We start from the raw sequence: 19,623 nt of genomic DNA, 5'->3' as shown, positions 1-19,623 counted from the left end.
CTGTGCATGTGTACTGTGATAAGAACGGTGGTCCAGTTAAATTGCCAAGTCGAACTATAACCACATCTTGACTCATCTGTGCATGTAACCTTGCTAATTGTTAGTGTAGTTTTCAGTCACTCAATTCCCTTTCTTATTTTTCTTTGTCAAAAATATATTGTTGTCATAGCAATTAGTTCTGGAAAACCTCTTGTTGACCTTTTTATTTATTTTAGCAATTCCCAGTTTATCTTAAAGTTGTGAAAGACATTAAGAGCACTTTCTTTTTCTGCATGTCCACGTGTGTCTAGGTGCTGCCTCGTCAGACTTGTGGCTTGTTTACTCACACCATCTACTATAAGGAATACCCTGGTGGACCTAAAGAACTGGACAAAAGCATCCATGGGGGAGAGCTGTTTCTCACTGTGCTACTCAACCCAGTGAGTCAGAAAAAGCATGCACAAAATCACACAATTCATGCAAAAGACAGAATGAGGAGCAGAGAGGTTGGTTGCACTTTTTCTTTTTCCTCCTTAAAGAGGCATTATGAGGGTTTTCTGCTCCTCTCAGTCTTTTAAAAAAAATAAAAATTATTGCTGCTTGTGTCTGTCTATTTTCCTGACATGGGCAGCTTCTCACTGTGGAGCTGTGGTTATCTTCCCCACTTTAAATTAGGTCTCGCCACAGGGGGGTTGCTGTCACATACATACGTATACACACACACATGCTCGCCCTGCAGTGTATGTCAGCTCAGCTCAACTTGGCTTTGAATTAAGGAACAGAATTAGGTTTTAGGTTAGAGTTAAAAAGCTGATCCACATGCAGATGCTTGTAAGGGCATGTACGCACACAGTTAAAGATATACATAGAAATGGCTCCTTCTTTTTCTCTCTCGCGATTCCTCAAACCACACACGTGCACATGCACAAACGCACACAAAGATGCTCATAGACCGGCAGTAAGCTGTATTGAAGTGTCAGGTAAGGGATTGCTGAACCAGAGGAGCTGTCAGAACTCACCGAACATCACAGAGTCAAGTGGAGCTCTGTACAATAACCCTGTGCAATCTGGCTCTTTCTTCTGTCTCTGTACCATTTTGTCTCTGTCTCTACGTCTTTTTTTCTTAGTTTTTTTTTCTTTTTCCTCTCTGCCTTTTTTTTTTATTTTTATGTTGCAATATTTCTTCTTAACTTTTAAATGTCTTTTTCTATCTCACATTCTCTACAGTCTCTTTTTTTATTTTGTTTTTAATTTTCATTTTTGTCTTTTAAAAGATGCTACATTTTTTTGTTAATAAGGTTTAGTAACATGACAGGAAAAGAATTTCAAGTGAAAGTAAAAAAAAAAAAGAAGCAAAATAAAGCAGCAGGGATAGAATAAAATCTTTCCGTGAATGCCTAATATGCATATGTGTGTATGTCTGTCTCTTGGTTGGTGTCTTACATGTGTGTAGCCAGGCCAATTGATAGCTACTTAAAAAGACCAACCAATGCTGTAGGTCAGCAGTGATGTCATCCAAACATGAGCTCAACAAACCAAGAGGGATTCCTCTTCACATTTCTTGTTCCTGTGTCTCGCATTAGCTGCCTTTTTCACTCTCCTTTCTATTGATAAAACTTTTTTCTTGTGCTGACATTAATGAGAAGACCTGGTAAACAGGAGCAATTTCAGCTCTATATGAAAACTATGCCGTATATCCACACACACACGCAAGCATACTGGTGATTCATGTTGGCTTCTCACTGCTATGTTTCAATTTGCAGACACAAAAGCTTAATTAGTGTGTGCACTTTGTGCCTAATCAATAGTGCTCTGTAGCTCACTGCGTAAGTCTCCTGGGGGTTTCCTGTTGTTTGATGATCTGCACACCAGTAACAGTGCCACTTCCTGTTCAATGACATTAAATCACATAAGGCATTTTGTGGCAGTTTGCCACAGACTATAACAAAGCTATTCGATGTGTGTTCACGTGTGAGCCCATGTGTCTATGTAGGTTTTTTTTCATCATTCAGGACTGCATCAACAGTCACAGGACTCTCAAATATTGTACACAGTACAGTCGACAATTGATTGGACTCTGTAAATAGCCAATAGGGCACACGTCCTTCCCGATAACTGGCCAGAGAGATGGTGAGAGAGAAGGGGAGGAGCAGGTGGAGACGACAGGGAAGAGGCAGGGAGAGCAGGGTGAGAAGGTGGCAGACAGATTGAGATTTAATTTTCAGGTCACGGCATCTTGTGTCACTTGAGAATCTAGACACATACAGAGTGGAAGCGATGCACATATAGGTCCGCATGTACATAGACATTAGCAATACATATGTTTGTTTGCTTAATGCTCAAAAGTTTCTGTATGTGCATGTTTGTCTTGTATAAATGTGTATCTAGCTGGCATAAGCAGAACTTTAGACATATATCAGGGCTGACATTTAGCGCTTAGCTCTGCCACTAAGCTTATTAGCCAAAAACCAAATATCAGCACAATCTCCCTCTCCCCTAGCTCTCTGTTTTACCCACTCCTCACCTTCAGCATGCCTCGTTGTTCTTCTACCATCAGGACTTTGGACACCTTCCATTTTTCTATATGTTTTTCTTCTTGTATGTTCTTCACAACTGTCAGCCTCTGCATGTAGACTTTGCTCACATTTATATCTTTCCACACTTCTTTAGTCTCATTTACACTCCTTCCTTCCCCTTCTCAGGGGTCCTGGTGATTTTAACTGAAAGCTTTTGCAGCTCATCAACACATACAAGCCATAACACACACACACACACACACACACACACACACACACACACACACAAACACACAATAAACAATTCAAACAGAAGGCAAAATTACAAAGTGAGAGTAAAGCAGTGAAAGATGACAGACTGGAAAGGGCTAGTAGATGCTGACTGGAGCAGGCAGAATAAATTAAATTGAAATCTATTGCTATACTGACACTCAGCTTTCAATTATCCACTGATGAGACAGAGACTCTAAGGAGCAAATAGAAAAAGCCACTGCGGGAGGGACATGAAGGGAAAGGACTATGACGAAAAAGGAAAGAAAATGTGGGGGAGGGGTAGGGGGCGGTAGTACTCTTTTTGGTAGCAATAACAATTCAATCATAGAAAAATTTACGTGGAACTAAGTGGTCTGTAATGGGAAACAGACTTCGACAGCTGAGATGAACAGTGAATGGGGTGATAGGCAATACAGACAAGTGCACTTCTTTGGCATGACAGCATAAAAACAGTTGTGAAGACACATCTTAAGCTCTATCAATAACATGGAGTAAGTCTGGGATTATAAAACCAATCCATCGAACAACTAGCAAGTTGCTTTCAAACCAAACAGTTACAGGGAGTCTGACTGTAACTGTAGACAAGACCCTCTCTCAGCACTACCCACAGTTAGATGTATGATTTTATTTCAGTATTTTTTCACAATTGATTTTAATGATAGCTAGCACGCTAACCAGATAGATTGGAAAATGTCACAAACCTAAATACATCACTGCATGTTCTCTTAATCTTACAAGACATGGCATTTATGGGTTTTTGTGTATTTGTGTGTTTTCTCGTATGCATGTATTTTGAAAAACATCGCTACATGTTGGACTGACAAGTTTCATTAGGGCATCTAGGTCAGCATGAGACCAGAGAGAAGCGAAGAAAAAATAAATAGATAAATGAATAAATAAAAAAAACATGAAGGGACTTTTTGGAGATGAGGAGCGAGAGGGAGCAATACATTAAACAGATGAAAGAAAAGGAAGGAAATGAAGCTGCACTGGAGCAATAAGAGGAAAAAGACAAGGAACAAAGATTAAAAGAGGGAGACTGAAGGTTTTTTATTTCTTTCATTTTTCCACTTCTCTCCCAGTCCAGTTCCAAGCATGATTTGAGCCCAGTTCTGGGGTTAAATTATGTATGAGCAAAGTATTCTTCATTAAAGGCACATATGGGACTCAAAGCAAACCAATATTCAAGAAATGAGAAGTGGCACTAGATGCAGAGAAAAGGTTTAGATGGTTCAGTTAATTGAATTCTTCACCACAGCAAGTCCTTCTACCACGAGGGTTTGGTCTTTGCACTGTCGGGAGATTAAGATTCTCTCAAGTGACTTTTTTGTTTTTTAATTCAGATTCACCTGCCAAGGTTACTCACTGTCTTTTTCTTGGTCACCCCCTTCTCTGTACTTTTCTTTTTTCTCTTTTACTTTAGCTGTCCTATTACAACCACATAACTCTTTTTTCCTTTGTTTAATTTGACCACTACTGCTTAAGCCACACAATAAATGTGTCTATGTTCAGTCACACCCAGACTAACCCTCTCTCTTTCTTTCATGCACATGCACCTGCAGAAACATCACACACATACACACAAACCCCAGCATAAAGTGCAACCTGTTCCCTTACAGCCAGAGTCAGACATCATAGGCTATTGAGTGGTTTGAAGGGAGTATAAATCACTTTTTGATCACCTTGCCCGCCTCCAAAAAGCACAAAAACGGCATGAAAAGAGAGACTTAGAAATGGTTCCTATTTACCCAGGTCAGATATCTTGCATTCTCTGTACTCTGAGTTTATATTGACATCATCTCTCCTTTTCTGTAGTTTTCTGTGGTAAATATCTCTTCTCAATTGTTAATTTGAAAGGATGTCTCTAGCGAGACTTTTCTTTTTCTGCGAGTTGTGCTTCAAGTTTTTCCATTGCTGTGAAAGGGAAGGTTTGGAGTTTTTAAACTAACATTTATTAAAGAGGAGGGACGAGGGAACTGTTTGCTGGCATGCCTTTCTAATGTTCCTGGCTCAGTGCTTGGTTGTGTCTCTACGGTGGTTACATATTGTTGCTTTTACATCAGCCAGATTGATACAAAACAGGCAAGCCTGAATGCTGCACAGCTTGATTGCTTAGTGAGCACATGACAATGAGGCTGGGGCAGATGCACCAAACTGCGATGGCATACACAAATGAACTAATGTAGAAATGTTTCTGTTGACATGTGCAGGCAAAAATGTCTCTAACATGTATACTCTTGTCTCGCCTTTGTCCCACTGTGGATTCTTTGATTAAAAAAATGAATGTCCCTGTTACCCAATTGCCCTGCAGCAGTCTTGCTCACAGTGACACACACACACACGTTCCAATCAGTATTCTAAACTGCTTTCCAGGTCAGCCGGACGCTGATCCATCAAGCCCCGACAGCGCCTCTCTGTATCTACAGGAACCTTTGCATTTAAAGCGGAGCACCGACAGTTCTTTGTCACCAGGAAATTCACTCCATATTTTAGAATGAGCCCTCAAATGTTTGTCTGTACTTCTGTTGCACTGTGCAGGCATTAACCCATCCACACAGAAACATCTCACAATAAACATAGATAATGACATTTCAATATAAAAACCTCATATGAGTTCATATGAGTGAGGAGTATGTGCCAAAGTTGATGTAAGTCAATATGATATCCTCCAAAATGACACTGCCATGTATGTAGATGTATTCACATTAATAAGCATCCCCCACACACTGACACACAATCACTCATGCACATACAGACACACATACTCACATTCAACAAATAATTCATATCTTAATGGCTGATGTTACCGTTTTACCCAGACACACTCCCATAGCTCTGTGCAACCACAAAAGAAGTATGGACACACTGTGTGTGAGTGTGTGTGTCTGTGTGCATTTGTCTGCAGCAGCTATCTTAGCTTGTCTCTTTGATCAGCCCATAAAACCACTGAGGCGTGGACAGATAGCCTGGACCAACACACTGTCGCTCCTTTGCTCCCTCTGAGTGTCTCCTTCTTCCTCACACACATTAAACATCATGTAGACACTCTCTGGTGTGTGGCCACATCTCTCCCATCATCCAGTGAGGACTGTGAGGAGTATTGTACTGTCTCCTCAGCTTTATCTTACAGCAGTGGTAAATACATCAGTTTCAGTTTATCTCTTTACCTTTTTGCACTTGAAACTATGTTGCACTGAAAGTTAGTATAAAATCTTACATGACAAAACTGACTGACAGCAAATATTTATACCCCGTGGAAAGCTGCACTCTTTGTGACATTAACACCAGTGAAAAGGAATGTTTATCTTCCATTGAAGTCACACTTACAAATATAGGAACTTGGCAACTGGGATTTGGACTTTGTTTCATGTTTTGCAAAATACTCAAAGTGAATGTTTTCCTCTTCTGACTAACTTCCATTCTCCCCTCCCCCACATGGCTCTGTTTGTGTTTCTCCACTCCAGATAAGTATATTCATGACCCACCTGTCTAACTATGGCAACGATCGACTGGGTCTTTACACGTTTGTCCACCTGGCCTCCTTCCTTCGCTCATGGACAAACCTGAAACTCCACACACTCCCTCCCCTGCAGCTTGCGCACAACTACTTTCAGCTTTTTCCTGAACAAAGGAACCCACTCTGGCAGGTGTGTTTGCAAGGATACGAGCCCTCATGTACGGACTTGTGTGTCTGTGTTTCTGCCTATAATATAGTTTTATCTGTGCTTTAGTGTGTGATAAGGTATTTTTATAATGGAAATTTAGAAATATTCAAGAAAAAAAGCAAAGCTCTGAAAGGCTCTGGTGCTCAGATTGTCAACAATTGTAATGCTAGTTTAATTACCTTGTGTTTGCATTTCTCATTTAAAAGAAATCAAGACAAGATCAACTAATTGGGTATTTTCATGGTTGTTTATTGTCATATCTGCATATTGTCATATGTTTAGTTGTTGAAGTTACCTCCTGCTTTTGGACTCTTTTATAGTCTTGTTTGAGGAAGTTTTTTTGGTCTGAACAATAATTAAGACACAAAAAGTAAAACTTTTCATCAGTTCTTTGAAGTAAATCCTCCATGATTGATTTCTGGGCTTATTTGTTTTTTCTACATGTACACTAATGCTTTTCTGCGCCTTTGCAGAACCCATGTGATGACAAACGACATAAAGACATCTGGTCTAAAGAGAAAACCTGCGACAGATTACCTAAATTCATGGTCGTAGGGCCACAGAAAACAGGTAAGATACACACGCTCAGACATGCACATGCAACACAGAGACTCCCTCTGTGTGTACAGGTGTCTACATCAGAGCCCTTTCATGTAATCCCCCTCACTCCTTTACCCCTGTCAGAGGGAGACAAAGAAGGGGGCTCTTACCTCCTTTCTTCCACCCACATGCTGTCTCCTTTTGAAGCATGGAGATACAGCACTGAGATAGCAATGTCTCCGTGTTTCTTTTTCCCTCACTCTGTCTCCATCAAAGAGACTGAAAAAGAGGGAAGCTTGTTAAAAATGTTTATACCTTTCTCGGATCCTCATTTCTGCCTCTGTGTGATCGCTGGAATTGTAATTGCTACCGTTTTGGATGAGAGGTGAGGAGGTCCGGTATAACTGCTAATTAACTGGACCATAATCTTCCAAATGGAGGAAGACGTTGTTATAGCAACATTAGCAACCCAACAACAATTAGATTATTAGACATTCTCATTTTATTAGAGGGTATGTCAGAGAAAGTGTGAGGGCAGCTGGGTAAAAAAAGGGCTGCTGTGGGGGAGACAGAGGGCAGGACCATAGCCTCACTGCTGATTGGTGTCAGATGGTTTAAAATGATTTGATAAGAGAAGCTTGTATTCTTTGCTTGCTTGCACACACACATACAGACATATATAGTGAAGTTTGAGCAATGTATAAATCTAACAAAGGGAAGCTCTTCTAGTTTGAATCAGTGGACGGATGCTTTCACACACTGAAACACACATACACTTTATGTGCACTTTCACACACACAGACTTCCCTCTTCTGAGCCAAAGTAACGAGCCAGTTATGAATTATGCCCTTTCTTCCAGGAACAACAGCACTTTATCTCTTCCTACTCATGCATCCTTCCATCTCCAGTAACTTCCCCAGCCAAAAGACTTATGAGGAGGTCCAGTTCTTCAACACCAACAACTATCACAAAGGAATAGACTGGTGACTACTCACACAAGCACACAGTTACCACGGCTTTCATTCTTTGTCTTTTATTAGTCAGTGCCTGAAAGATGACAACCCCATTTTTTTTTTCATTTTGTGAGCTTGTTATAGGTTGTTGTATGTCTCGCAGACTTCAGTGATACATTAAGCAGCTCAAAACAGCTCAACAACATCTTCAAAATGATCTTTTAAGCCAGTAAACATAAGCCAACAGACATATGGCTGCCTAAATTGAGCCATAAAAGGGTTACGTAGCTGACAGAAACACAGCTGGTGCATATTCCAAAGTCATCCATGAATACTTGACTCGGAAAATTTTTCAATAAACACTGTCCAAACTATATTATCGAGTTTATGTCAGGCTTGTTTAAGTGTATAAAAAAGCTATAACTTTGTGACTTTAGAAATTGCATTTGACTTTGAAAAAAATGTGAGTTTGCAGTAATCATAGATGGATGAGGCTTGAATCTTGAGTGTTTGTCTGTTTTGCCACAGGTACATGGAGTTTTTTCCCATGCCCTCCAATATTAGCACAGACTTCCTGTTTGAGAAGAGCGCCAACTATTTCCCCTCAGAGGAGACCCCACAGCGAGCTGCTGGCCTGCTCCCCAAGGCCAAGATCATCACCCTGCTCATCAACCCCTCTGACAGGGCCTACAGCTGGTATCAGGTGAGTACTGTGCCGTGAATATATTTGATGCCCTGTGACTGCACTTTGTGACTGCACTTTTTTTTTAACTCTACACAGCTGCCGTGTTCTTCATGTGATGTGCCACGTCTTTGTATTGGTGTAATTAAGTTATTTATCCGAAATGGTGTTTGAATAATCAGTTAATATGCGCCTGGTTATATTTGTCTTATATCTGTATACTTATTACATTTCAAGAGGCTAACATTTTCTGCTAAAGCCTGTTTGATCAATTTATAAATGTCAACAATGAGCCACCTGAAATGATTTGTCACCTATGTTTTCACTCTCCACTCCACAAATAAAAGACAACCACACAAACCGTCTTTCCCATGCGCAGAATGAGCACTTTGAAGCTTATTGGGTTGTTGTGTACCCTTCCCAGCATCAAAGAGCTCATGATGACCATGCAGCCCAGCAGTTCACCTTCTATGATGTCATCAGTGCAAGAAAGGGAGCGCCTCCGGAGCTGCGCTCCTTGCAGAACCGCTGTCTCATCCCCGGTCTGTACGCTACACACTTAGAGAGGTGGCTGACGTACTATCCCGCTAACCAGGTATGCATAGAGACAAATACAAGCTTATGCCCACAAAAATAAGTTACACTGATTTTGCTGCACCATACACTAATCAGTTAGATAATTGCACCGATTGTCATTGCATGGACGTATCTGTGTAGGTGATGATTATAGACGGACATCAGCTGAGAGCTGACCCTGCAGCAGTGATGGACGAAGTACAGAAGTTCCTGGGTGTCACTCCTCACTTCAACTACTCCCAGGCCCTTACGTAAGTGTCTCACACAGCATGTCACCTCTCACCTGGCACTTACTGTGGTACACAATCACTCCAAATTAAACCTGTAACAAGTCCCCAATTCCAAATCTGTGGAAAGCCTGACATCTACTGGCGGACAAGGAGGTACTGAACATCTTCTCATACTCAACAACTCCTAAAAATAATAAATAGATAATAAAAGATTATCTTTGTTGTCACGCAAGGTCATGCTCTAAACAATTACAACAGATATCACATGGCTGTTTGTTGAGAACTCTGAAGAGACCGTACACAAATTTTGGTTGTTTTCAGTAATCAAAGAAAAATTAAGGAAAAAATAGCATATAGGATATGTTTGTATTGACTTGGGATAAAAACAACAAAAAAAAAGTTGGTTTCAACACAGCAAAAATAAAGGAGGAGGGTGCTAAAGAGGCGTGGGGGGTGTTGATAGTAGTTTAAAATTGTTATTGAGAGCTTTTTTATGCAGCTTAAAATGATCTAATAAATAAATTATCTTGCCTTGCATTGTAGTTTTGTAAGACGCTGTAGAAAATTTGAAATATACAATATATATGTCAATATTTATAGATCTTGTTAGTGTTCTCAAATATCTAGTTCTTAAGCACATGCTCATGTAGCCATTAGACTTGAATTAACTCAAAAAGATGATTTTTCTATCGAATATACAACATATTTACAATTACTTTTTAGATGGTATGTGTCGTACGTTGGAAAGGAAGCCTAAGATATACATGACAGACAAATTCTTTTTGGTTTTGAAATGGGTCAGAGAATTAGTCGTTGCCTCTTCATGCCCTGTTTCAACTCGTTCTTTATTAGAGAGGTTACATGTGACCTTTACGGTTTGGAAGAGTGGGAAAGTGTTTATTTCTCAAGCACCACTCATCAGAATGCAATCAGCTTGTGAGCCCTCGAGCCCCCAGAGGGGGACATCTAGAATTGTGTGTCTCAGATTGGGACAGAGTGCCTCTGTCTAGAATCACACACCCACATGCATACAAATAATTTGTAAGAAGATGCATTTTGACAGAATAATGACACATTGTGTGTATTTTGGCTGAAGACTGAGTTACACAAAAGACTTATCTTTCTTTTCTCCTAATATTTTTTTTTACCCGGCAATGGACTGACAGATCATTTAAACTCAAGCCCATTTATTTAATCCTCTCTCCTATTTTCCCTCTGTCATATCAGACAAAAATGGTAGAAGGCCACTTAAATCTTTTCTCTTTATTTTATCTACTGATGCATGCAGATAAGGAAAATATTTGCATCTTCATGCTTAGACGCAGGTTAATACATTGTGTGTCTTTTTATCCTCAGTAAAGCTACTTTGTTAGTTAAAAAGCAAAAGCGCATGTAAATCATTGTAAATATAATTCATACCCATATGTACTGTATATGAACACAAAAAATATAAACGTATATGTATCACCATGCATATGAGGACATGAAAGAATGACAAGTTTAATTACCGTATTTACAAAGGTACCCTGTGACAGGTTGTCTCACAATATGCTCCAGGGGTGCAACAGTCTTTGCACTGCCTGAAAGGCCAAGACACTGAATCATCAAGGGATGCTCAGAGACTATAAGGGAAATATTTAGTAAAGAAATTCTGCTTCACATTTGTTTATTTTTTTCAAACCGTGTCATAAAATGTGGTTACATCTCAGGTTATGCCACACTCTCTCCCTGGTGGCATGTCTTGTTTTGGGAGCCATGTTTCCTAATGCCTGCTCTTTCTGATAAAGATTGTAAACCTCGCCATGTGCCTCTCCTTCATTTGAGGGAATCAGTCACTCAAGAAAGTATTGAACTCATTCTTGTCCTTAGGAACAAATAACATTTCTAGCATTTATTTTCTAAAGAAAAGCCCTTTAGTATATTTAGAATTTAAACAGGCAATCTCATATTTCCACACTTCACTTCTACAGGACCTTTCACAACCAGGGGTATACTAAAATGACATTAACAATTCTTTCATGATGATACTGGATTAGGGAAACAGATTCTTAGCTGTAAAACAGATTTTTAGAAAAGATTTTTACGATGCTATTCTTCACAGTATTTGATTGCTAAAATCCACTTCACTTTGATGTGATTGGTGTGATAAATATATTAACTGACACATTTAACTAATAAACAAATGCAAATTGGAAAGTGAAAATGAGGATTTATTAAGAATTTTTCTTTGCAAGCATCACTCCAGTGCTACAAACAATATGTAAAAAAAACAAACATTACCATATACTCCTATTCAAAAAAAGGAGTGAAAAGGAGTGAATTGATGTATTAAACAATTCCTCTTTTATGAGGACTCACAGACCCCGTATAAGAACACCTGGCTTAACAAAGAAAGTTTGCAACCACACTTGTAGTACCCATTATCTCTGACTGGAGTTTTTTTCAAACTATCAACGCAAAGGAAGCTTTGCCATGCTGGATTTGCTTTGAAGTACAACTAAATGCTAGAGGTTAAAGAAACTACCTGGAAAATGGGCATGGACCGACTCAGTTTATATTGTGAGGTCAAGAATTGGTTGATGGAGCACACATAGCAAAGAAAAGTGCCAGGCAACTTAACAGAGACCTGACAGAAGATTTAAATCTGAATTAAAACACCAGAGTTCTTGCAGATCATCATGCTCAATACAAATTGTAGCATATGATTCTTTGTAATTATACTTCTCCATCTCAAGAAGAAATTCAGCACCGTTGCCAACAAGTACTCCTTCATAACTCCTGTATGTCTGTGACGAGAGGGAGTGAGAGATAGCGAGAGGAATGAGACAAGACACAGCTCCGCACAGCAGCCTCAGACATTACCGATAGCTATGGAGGAAGAGTCAGACAGAATGATGAATGCGCAACAATTCAGTCAGGTTTGTTTGAGTAAGATTTGTCATCTTTTCAGGTCCAATTTGTAAAAGATGGAGCGCTTCTAGATATTGTTCAGCTGTGTTTAGGTACAACTCTGAAGTGTTAGCATTTTTATTTCACATATTTAACATGTCTAATTTTAACACTGTACCAAGAACCTTTTCTCAGTGGCTTATTTGGTCCTTATTTGGCTTAATTTGTTCAAAGTGTGCTAAGCAATAGCTTATATCAAGAAATGTAAGTAAGGAAATGACAGTGTTTTGAGACAGTGTTTGAGAATGTTTTTTGCACTCATGACTACAACATCTAAATGTCCGTTTATGGACATTGTTTGGTTGACATGGTGTTGCAGATGTGTTAATGACACAAGCTGGCGACCAGCCAAGAGGCAGAGCACATGTTTTATTTTCTTAAGCAAAATGGGTCTGCCCTCCTCGCATTCAAAACATTTCCTCTCAGCTGTGCCAGAGTTTGGCCAGTCACAATGGGTACTGTACATGGGATAGTCACCCAGTATAGTCCACATTATTTTCATCACTAAGTAGCTCATCACTCATTCTGTGGGTTTGATTGGTTATTGGTCATCCACTCTGTGCTCATTCATAAAACCCCTCGGAATATGAAAATGAACAAATTTTCGCAACTGTCTATAGGGTAGACATGTTGCTTATGACTGAGTGTTACTTTTGCCATCAACATTGCACAGTTTGTGCTCAGTCTTTCTTTCTTTCCAAAGCTAGTCCCTTTTGTCCTGGAAACAAATTCTTACACAGTACCCACAATCTCTGAGGACTGTTTAAAAATGTTTGCATTTTCTTTATTTTTTTTCCCTTTGTCCAGCACTTTTCCACACAGAGTGACACCCTTGTTCTTACTCTTGTCTTTTTCCCTGCCTTCTGGACCCCTTTGATGCTTTCTTCCTCTCAGCTTTGACCCTCAGAAGGGCTTCTGGTGCCAGCTTCTTGAGGGTGGAAAGACAAAATGTTTGGGGAAAAGCAAGGGAAGGAAGTACCCTCCCATGGAGCCCGAGGTAAACTTGTTTTATATCAATTAACGCAGATTTATGCCCAGAGGAAGATGATTACACACCCGATTAAATGCTTGAAAATGCAACCAATAAAAAAGGAAGATCAGGTGCCTGACTGAAAGTGACAGGCCATAGTCCTCTGCATCATTGTAGCAAAATGTCATTGAACTCAGCACAGGGCAGGAAGCTGTCAGCCAATCAGATCCAGCCAGTAATTACTGCTAATTAGTAAGTGTCAATACTGAGAATACTGAGGCTTCACTTTTTAGAGGGAATGGGGTGGATACAGGAAAGTCAAAAGGTGAAAATCTAAGTACAAAAATCTTTGTCCTGAGAAACAAGACCTGAATCACCTTCATTCTAACATGTAGACAAACTCATAGAAACAATATGTCTCCATGCACATGTTCACTGTTGGCTAATGGCTGTGCATTAAAATGCATTCGAGTTTTCACCATGTGTCAGTGGGAGAGACCAGATGAAGAGGGGGACGATGGGGTGAAAAGTAGAGAGGAGAGACAAGAGAGGGAGAGATGATCGGAAATATTCTTCGTGTCGTTTTCTTCTCCTCTCCAACCTCTGTTTTCTTAGCTCTTTTCATATTACATAGCATTTGCTGTTGTTTCCATTTTTAATTTCTCAGTTTTTCCCTATTCAAATGCTTTCTGTCTTTTTTTCTCTTCTACATGCTTCTCTTTTCGTCTCTTAAATCCCTTTCCTTCTCCCTTACTCCCCCATCTGCCTGTCTATTGTCCTCTTTCTTCCCACTTCCTCTCTTTTCCTCTCCAGGCACGTGCGTATCTCTCCAGGTACTACAGAGACCACAATGTGGAGCTGTCGAAGCTGCTGCATCGTCTCGGACAACCTCTTCCCTCTTGGCTAAGAGAAGAGCTGCAGAAGGTCAGCAGCATGTCATCTCACCTACCGTACATATAATTTAAAGGTTATGTATTCAGTATTTTGAACCTCAATGCAACAGTAAGCAACTAAAAAGAGAGGAGTTAGATCATCCACATCCGTTTTGGCTTCCTGAGGGAGATCTACAATTGCACTCAAGTTTTGGCTGAGATTCCGTTGCTCGAGTGTGACGCGCAGTGGTTTCCTAAAGTCATCTATTCCATTTTCAAACAAATTTACATTGGGTAGAGTTTAATGTGTTAGGTTAAGTCTCTCCGATATTGTTCTATAATCTTTGTTTTCATTACTGGAACAGCTTGAGTTAAATCTTGTGAGTCTTGTATTGTTGTTTTTTAAAATAATAATTTTAATCAGAACAGATAATCTTCATTCTCAGAATCTTTTGCATACCTCCAGTCCCATATTAAAAGTTTAGATTTATTTAGAAAATTGTTTACAGACCTTTAACTCCTGAGACAAAGAATGGGAAATAGGAAAGGAACAGAAACAGGAACAAAAGGGACATTAACAGCAATCATTAAATGAAAAAAGCAAAAGAAGGAGTATATAAACTGAGGGAGGTAGGGACATGAGTGATATTAATCAGATTTTTGGCAAATAGTAGTAAGAACAGGGGGAATAAGGACAAAAATAATGGAATGCACATGGGAAACAAGCTTAACAAAATGAAACAGGAAATTGTACAAACACTAACTGAACATAAGACAAGAGCTTTGCAGAAAGGATAAATGCCCAAGGAAACCAACACTAAACTTTTACAAAACCAGGAGAACTTTACAAAATGTAACTAAACATTAGTGGGAAATAAGATTACCAAACATGGAAATCCAAAGAATAAGACTAACACTAAAACAAAAAAACAAATAACATAACAAAACCCATAAAACCCTATCGCAGCCTGGATCTCTGCAAAGTCTTTCTACTGCAGGGCTAGAAATTATTAGTCTTTTTTTGTGGACTCGATGAATCATTCAGACGAATCATAGAGCGCCTCTTCACATGTCTGGTTAGATTTTCCAGTCCATTCACTGAATTCAGAGAATGTTTTCTTTCTATTTCCACGGTTGGCATTTTAATCAATTTGTAAACAAAAGTGAAATTAAATTACTTTTCCTTTTTTTTCCCCTTTTCTCTGTTTCCCTCTCCAACCCCTCCCTCTCTTAACACTTTCTGAAGGTTAGATAACCTTTGCATCCATGAGCCAGGGTTAAGTGTCAAGACGTCATAGATCAGGAAGCCACCAGGAGCACCTGACTTTCAGATGCACTGTCTGCGGCCTTTTAGCACACCCTGAGGTGGAGACAAGGACGGGATGCCTTGTTTCACCTATGAGCTGTGATGCTGTTGAATGGAGCAGAAGTCATAGTAGCGCAAAGGAACTTTGTGAGCTGGAACACAACTGGATGGATGAGAGGGATGTACGGATGAATGAATGGATGGATGGATGGATGGATGGATGGATGGATGGATGGATGGATGTATGGTTGCTACAAATGACGAGGACAGCTCTAAAGAAAGTGGGACAAAAACAAAGCGTCACATTCTTGTCACAAAGACAACTATAGGAGACAATGAGGTTTCGGCGCGTCTTCGGTCCCCAAATCCTGTTCTGAACTGACTCATGTGCGGATCTGTGTTGACTTTAATTGTTAATAATTTCTGTTTCATTTTCTCCTTTAAGTTATGTTGCCAGAGCAGCGCTGGTCAGCTGTGTGTGGTTCCCATAGAGATGACTTTGCACTAAGACAAAGACAAAAGACAAAGAAAAACATCCATGTTTTTTGTTGTTTTTTTTCCCCTTTTTTGTTTAGTTTAGGTTTTTTGAAAGAATTCTCACAATGAGAAAGACTAATAAGGGAACATAAGTACATGGTCTCAGGCTGAATGACAGGCTGTTACTTTCAATGATAATTTCTCGTTTCATAGATTATTTTTTTAAAAGTAAAACTAGTTATTGGAAGACCTGGTGGGCTTGTTCACCCTTGTCACTTGACACTTTCACTGGAAAATTTTGACTAGAAATGAGTAACTGAAGCAAAAAGCCTCATCCACTTATAATTATGCTGGCCAGTCATGCAATAGAACACTTTTTTCTGTTTAGCAGAGAATGATCTCAGTTCTAATGACTGAAAAGACGTGAGTTGACTAAACTGACGAACATCAGCCTCGTGGATATCACATTTAATTACCAGATTCTTTAAACTTCTTTAGTTGCAGGTGAGTTTTCTTTTGTCAGTGTCTCATTAAAGTCTCAACCTCCCTGTTTTACTTTTTTAAACCAGTGCCCTACATTGTTTAGCTTCAGTTTGGATGCAAGGAACCCTAAATGTCAAACACAAAAACCAAAATTAAAGAAATGGATACGACTGACATCAAGCAACGTTTTTATTTATTTATTTTTTATTTTCTAATGAGCGTTCAAGAACACATGAGCCACCATGTGCATGGTCTCACTTGCATACATTAAAGAGGTCACATTTTTCTTAATGGTTGATTGTACTGTTCTACCTCAAAGGTAAGTTGATGTGAAATGCATGGGATTTATCTTATTTTACAGATTCATTAAATCATGCAAATATAATATACTCATAACTGATGTATTATCATACAATACATATAAGGAGTTTGTTGATCCACAGGGGGAGTTCATAAGTAACAGCTATATACAGTAAAAAGTGCAAAAAGAAAGTATTAAGAACAAAATTGAGTTGCATAGTCACAAACATGAAGATCATGAACACATTAGTAAAAAGCATTATTACTCAATAAAGGAAATATTCTGAAACTGCCCAGAATGCATGATGACCTTTCTTAATTTTGGTTAAATTTGAGTAAAAAATGAATTGAAGTATAACTGTGAACTTTTTAGTTCTACACTGCGCTCCTGCTCTCACCACACAACATCCCATCCCATCATCAGATTACAAGAGAAGTTTATTGTTGCTGAATCAATAAACGGGAAACAAGAAACACAAGAAACTCCAAAAACTCCAAAACATCAGCTAATCTGTTGATGTAAGTTGTCAGTGGGAGGTATTGCTGAGCACAAAATCTCGGTGCTGCAGAATAATAATGAGGGGTTGACTGACCATAAAATCTGATAGCCAGCATTTTCCCGATGATCTTTTTATAATTTCCTATTTTTGTTTGAAATAAAAGTTGAAAAGTTCTCTCTATTTGTTCATGTGAGAAACATAACAAACAAAGGCATTTCAACAAAGTTTTGAGTTTGTATATTTTCATTTGTACTAGAATGCTTCCAAATATCAGCTAATGGTCTCTTTAATAACCAATAATCACTACTGGCTGATAAGTCGATTTGTGGGGAACAGCACTTTTTTTTAAATTAATACTTGACCAATCAAAGCGGCATTAAAGGACAGTGCACATGCACAATCATCCAGAAACAGTCCAAAAAAGTTTATAAAAAAAGTCAAATATGACGATCACTGTCAGTCTTAGAAGCTGTGAGACTAAAGTCTGCAGGCGGTGTTGACACAATACAATACTAGCTGCCACTTGTTTGGATCTTAATTATCCATTTTATTATGTTATTCTTTTCTTTGTCAAATACAACTGAACATCTGCCATCAACTGAAAAAAAAAAGAAACAGTCACCACCTTGGCTTAATCAAGAAAATGACCAGGTTTAGATTGAGAAGTGTTATGTGCAAACATTTTTTACTGAATCTCCACAATGACCAGATTTTTCTTTCAATAGACTTATAGATTTCTCTCTCATTTTCAGATTTTCCCTCATAGCATAGGAGGATTTCAAGATGACAGTGTCAGGATTTATCAGGTTCTGTGAAACTGTGGTTGAGGGAGCAAGAGACACAATTTTCACACATGGTTTAGCCACCACAGTGTCCACATCTCGATCTCATTTAAAATGTATGGGATGTGCTGAAGAGGACTTTATGTTTGTCTGACTCTGTCATCATTAATAAAAGGTTTTAGTGTAAAATTAACACAACTCTGGACAAAAATTTATGTCTTGACGTTGCATAAGCTCATTGAAATAATGCCATTTGTGCTGTAACTTAAGCTATAGTTGTTTTCTTTTTTCTTTTACCTTTTAAGAATATAGTGTTTTTCTTCAGAAAACAGAATCGAGCTCCAGTTGTTTTAAGTGCACCTAAAGTATTGCAAATCTGCAAAGTCTAAAATTAATCTAAATCCCAAATCTCTATCTGCAGCCACCTTAAAAAGCAGCTTTTTATATAAAGTCATCACTCTTATTATCATAAGAGTTTTTAAATATTTAAAAGAAGAAATTAATGATTTGTGTATTGTGAGACTCTGTCCTGCAATGCGTCAGATGAAAAAAAAAAAAAAACATGCAAAAAGAGCTGAATCTAAAGAGGCAAAGATAAAGAGACAGTGAGTTTGAAAGAACAAATCCCAGAGACTTTAAAAAGTTCAGCAGAAAAAAAAGGCTTTTACATGCTACCTAAAAAGCCCCTGTAACTATGAAGGCATAAATGTTCTGAAAATTAATGTATGAAAATCAGTTAAACCCTGGATTGGGTTAACATGTAAGAATTTTATTTTTATTCTTCCTCACTGATTTTGTGGTTTATATTTCATAGCTACTTTACCAGTTTTATTTCCACCCAAGGAATACATGGAATCAAAATGGTTGTAATAAACATATTTCATAATGCAGCCAAGATCATAAAGCATCATCATCTGTAAATTCACAGAGAATACATAAAAAGTACTGAAGATTTTTGTGATATTTCCGAATAATCTGTTGTAATGTGCAATAATGACCACTGGGTGGCGCACTCATAAAGTTTAGCAGTGGACTAACGGAAACTTTTCTAAGGCCTTTTTCCAAAGCATAACATAAGATACATTATAATATAGTCTGTTTACTTGCATTAACATTCAGATGCAGCCTTTGTTCATAAACTTTTTCCTTTACCCTCTGGGCTTGGTATTGTATACAGATCAGTGTTGTTGTATATGTGGACATTTTATGGGATTGCTCAGCTTTAAAATGTACAGAAAAGTGATTACAGAAAAATGTAATCCCTTGCGACCCATGTCCAAAGCTATAGCAGACATGCTAATAGTCTCTGTTGTCAGAATCTTTTGAAGCTATACTTCGCACAGTCCACTTGGACAGAAATGAAGCTTCTATTTGTATGCGTTTAAGAAAAATTAGGTTTTGCATTCACATTTGCATTAAAGATGAGTTAACACAAGTCAGTTATTCAAGTTAATACTACAGTAACAAGCACTGTTAGATTGAAATTCCATCAAAAATATGACTATAGGACCAAATTTTCCCTGTAAATACTGCAGGTAACAGATGAGTTTAATGCACATGCTAAATGATA

At 38.6% G+C, this 19,623-nt stretch overlaps 1 protein-coding gene across 2 annotated transcripts in view; it reads left to right on the top strand.

The window, feature by feature from the left end:
• The window catches only part of ndst3 (N-deacetylase/N-sulfotransferase (heparan glucosaminyl) 3), a 41,085-nt gene extending 24,440 nt beyond the window's left edge, over positions 1–16,645 (top strand). The window contains exons 6-15 of one of the 2 annotated variants that reach the window (XM_072385081.1): positions 291–419; positions 6,233–6,415; positions 6,907–7,003; positions 7,833–7,956; positions 8,455–8,629; positions 9,033–9,203; positions 9,326–9,435; positions 13,258–13,360; positions 14,147–14,257; positions 15,457–16,645. In XM_072385081.1, coding sequence (XP_072241182.1) covers positions 291–419; positions 6,233–6,415; positions 6,907–7,003; positions 7,833–7,956; positions 8,455–8,629; positions 9,033–9,203; positions 9,326–9,435; positions 13,258–13,360; positions 14,147–14,257; positions 15,457–15,486 — 1,233 coding nt within the window. In that variant the 3' untranslated portion in view covers positions 15,487–16,645. Of the gene's footprint in view, positions 1–290; positions 420–6,232; positions 6,416–6,906; positions 7,004–7,832; positions 7,957–8,454; positions 8,630–9,032; positions 9,204–9,325; positions 9,436–13,257; positions 13,361–14,146; positions 14,258–15,451 lie in introns of both variants that reach the window. The other variant, XM_072385082.1, reaches the window with a different exon arrangement.
• Positions 16,646–19,623: the final 2,978 nt, after the last annotated feature.

Source organism: Leuresthes tenuis, unplaced genomic scaffold, assembly GCF_036924035.1.
Source record: "Leuresthes tenuis unplaced genomic scaffold, fLeuTen1.0.hap1 SCAF_4, whole genome shotgun sequence".
Taxonomy (NCBI): Eukaryota; Metazoa; Chordata; class Actinopteri; order Atheriniformes; family Atherinopsidae; genus Leuresthes; species Leuresthes tenuis.
This window is presented reverse-complemented; position numbering and strand designations above follow the sequence as displayed.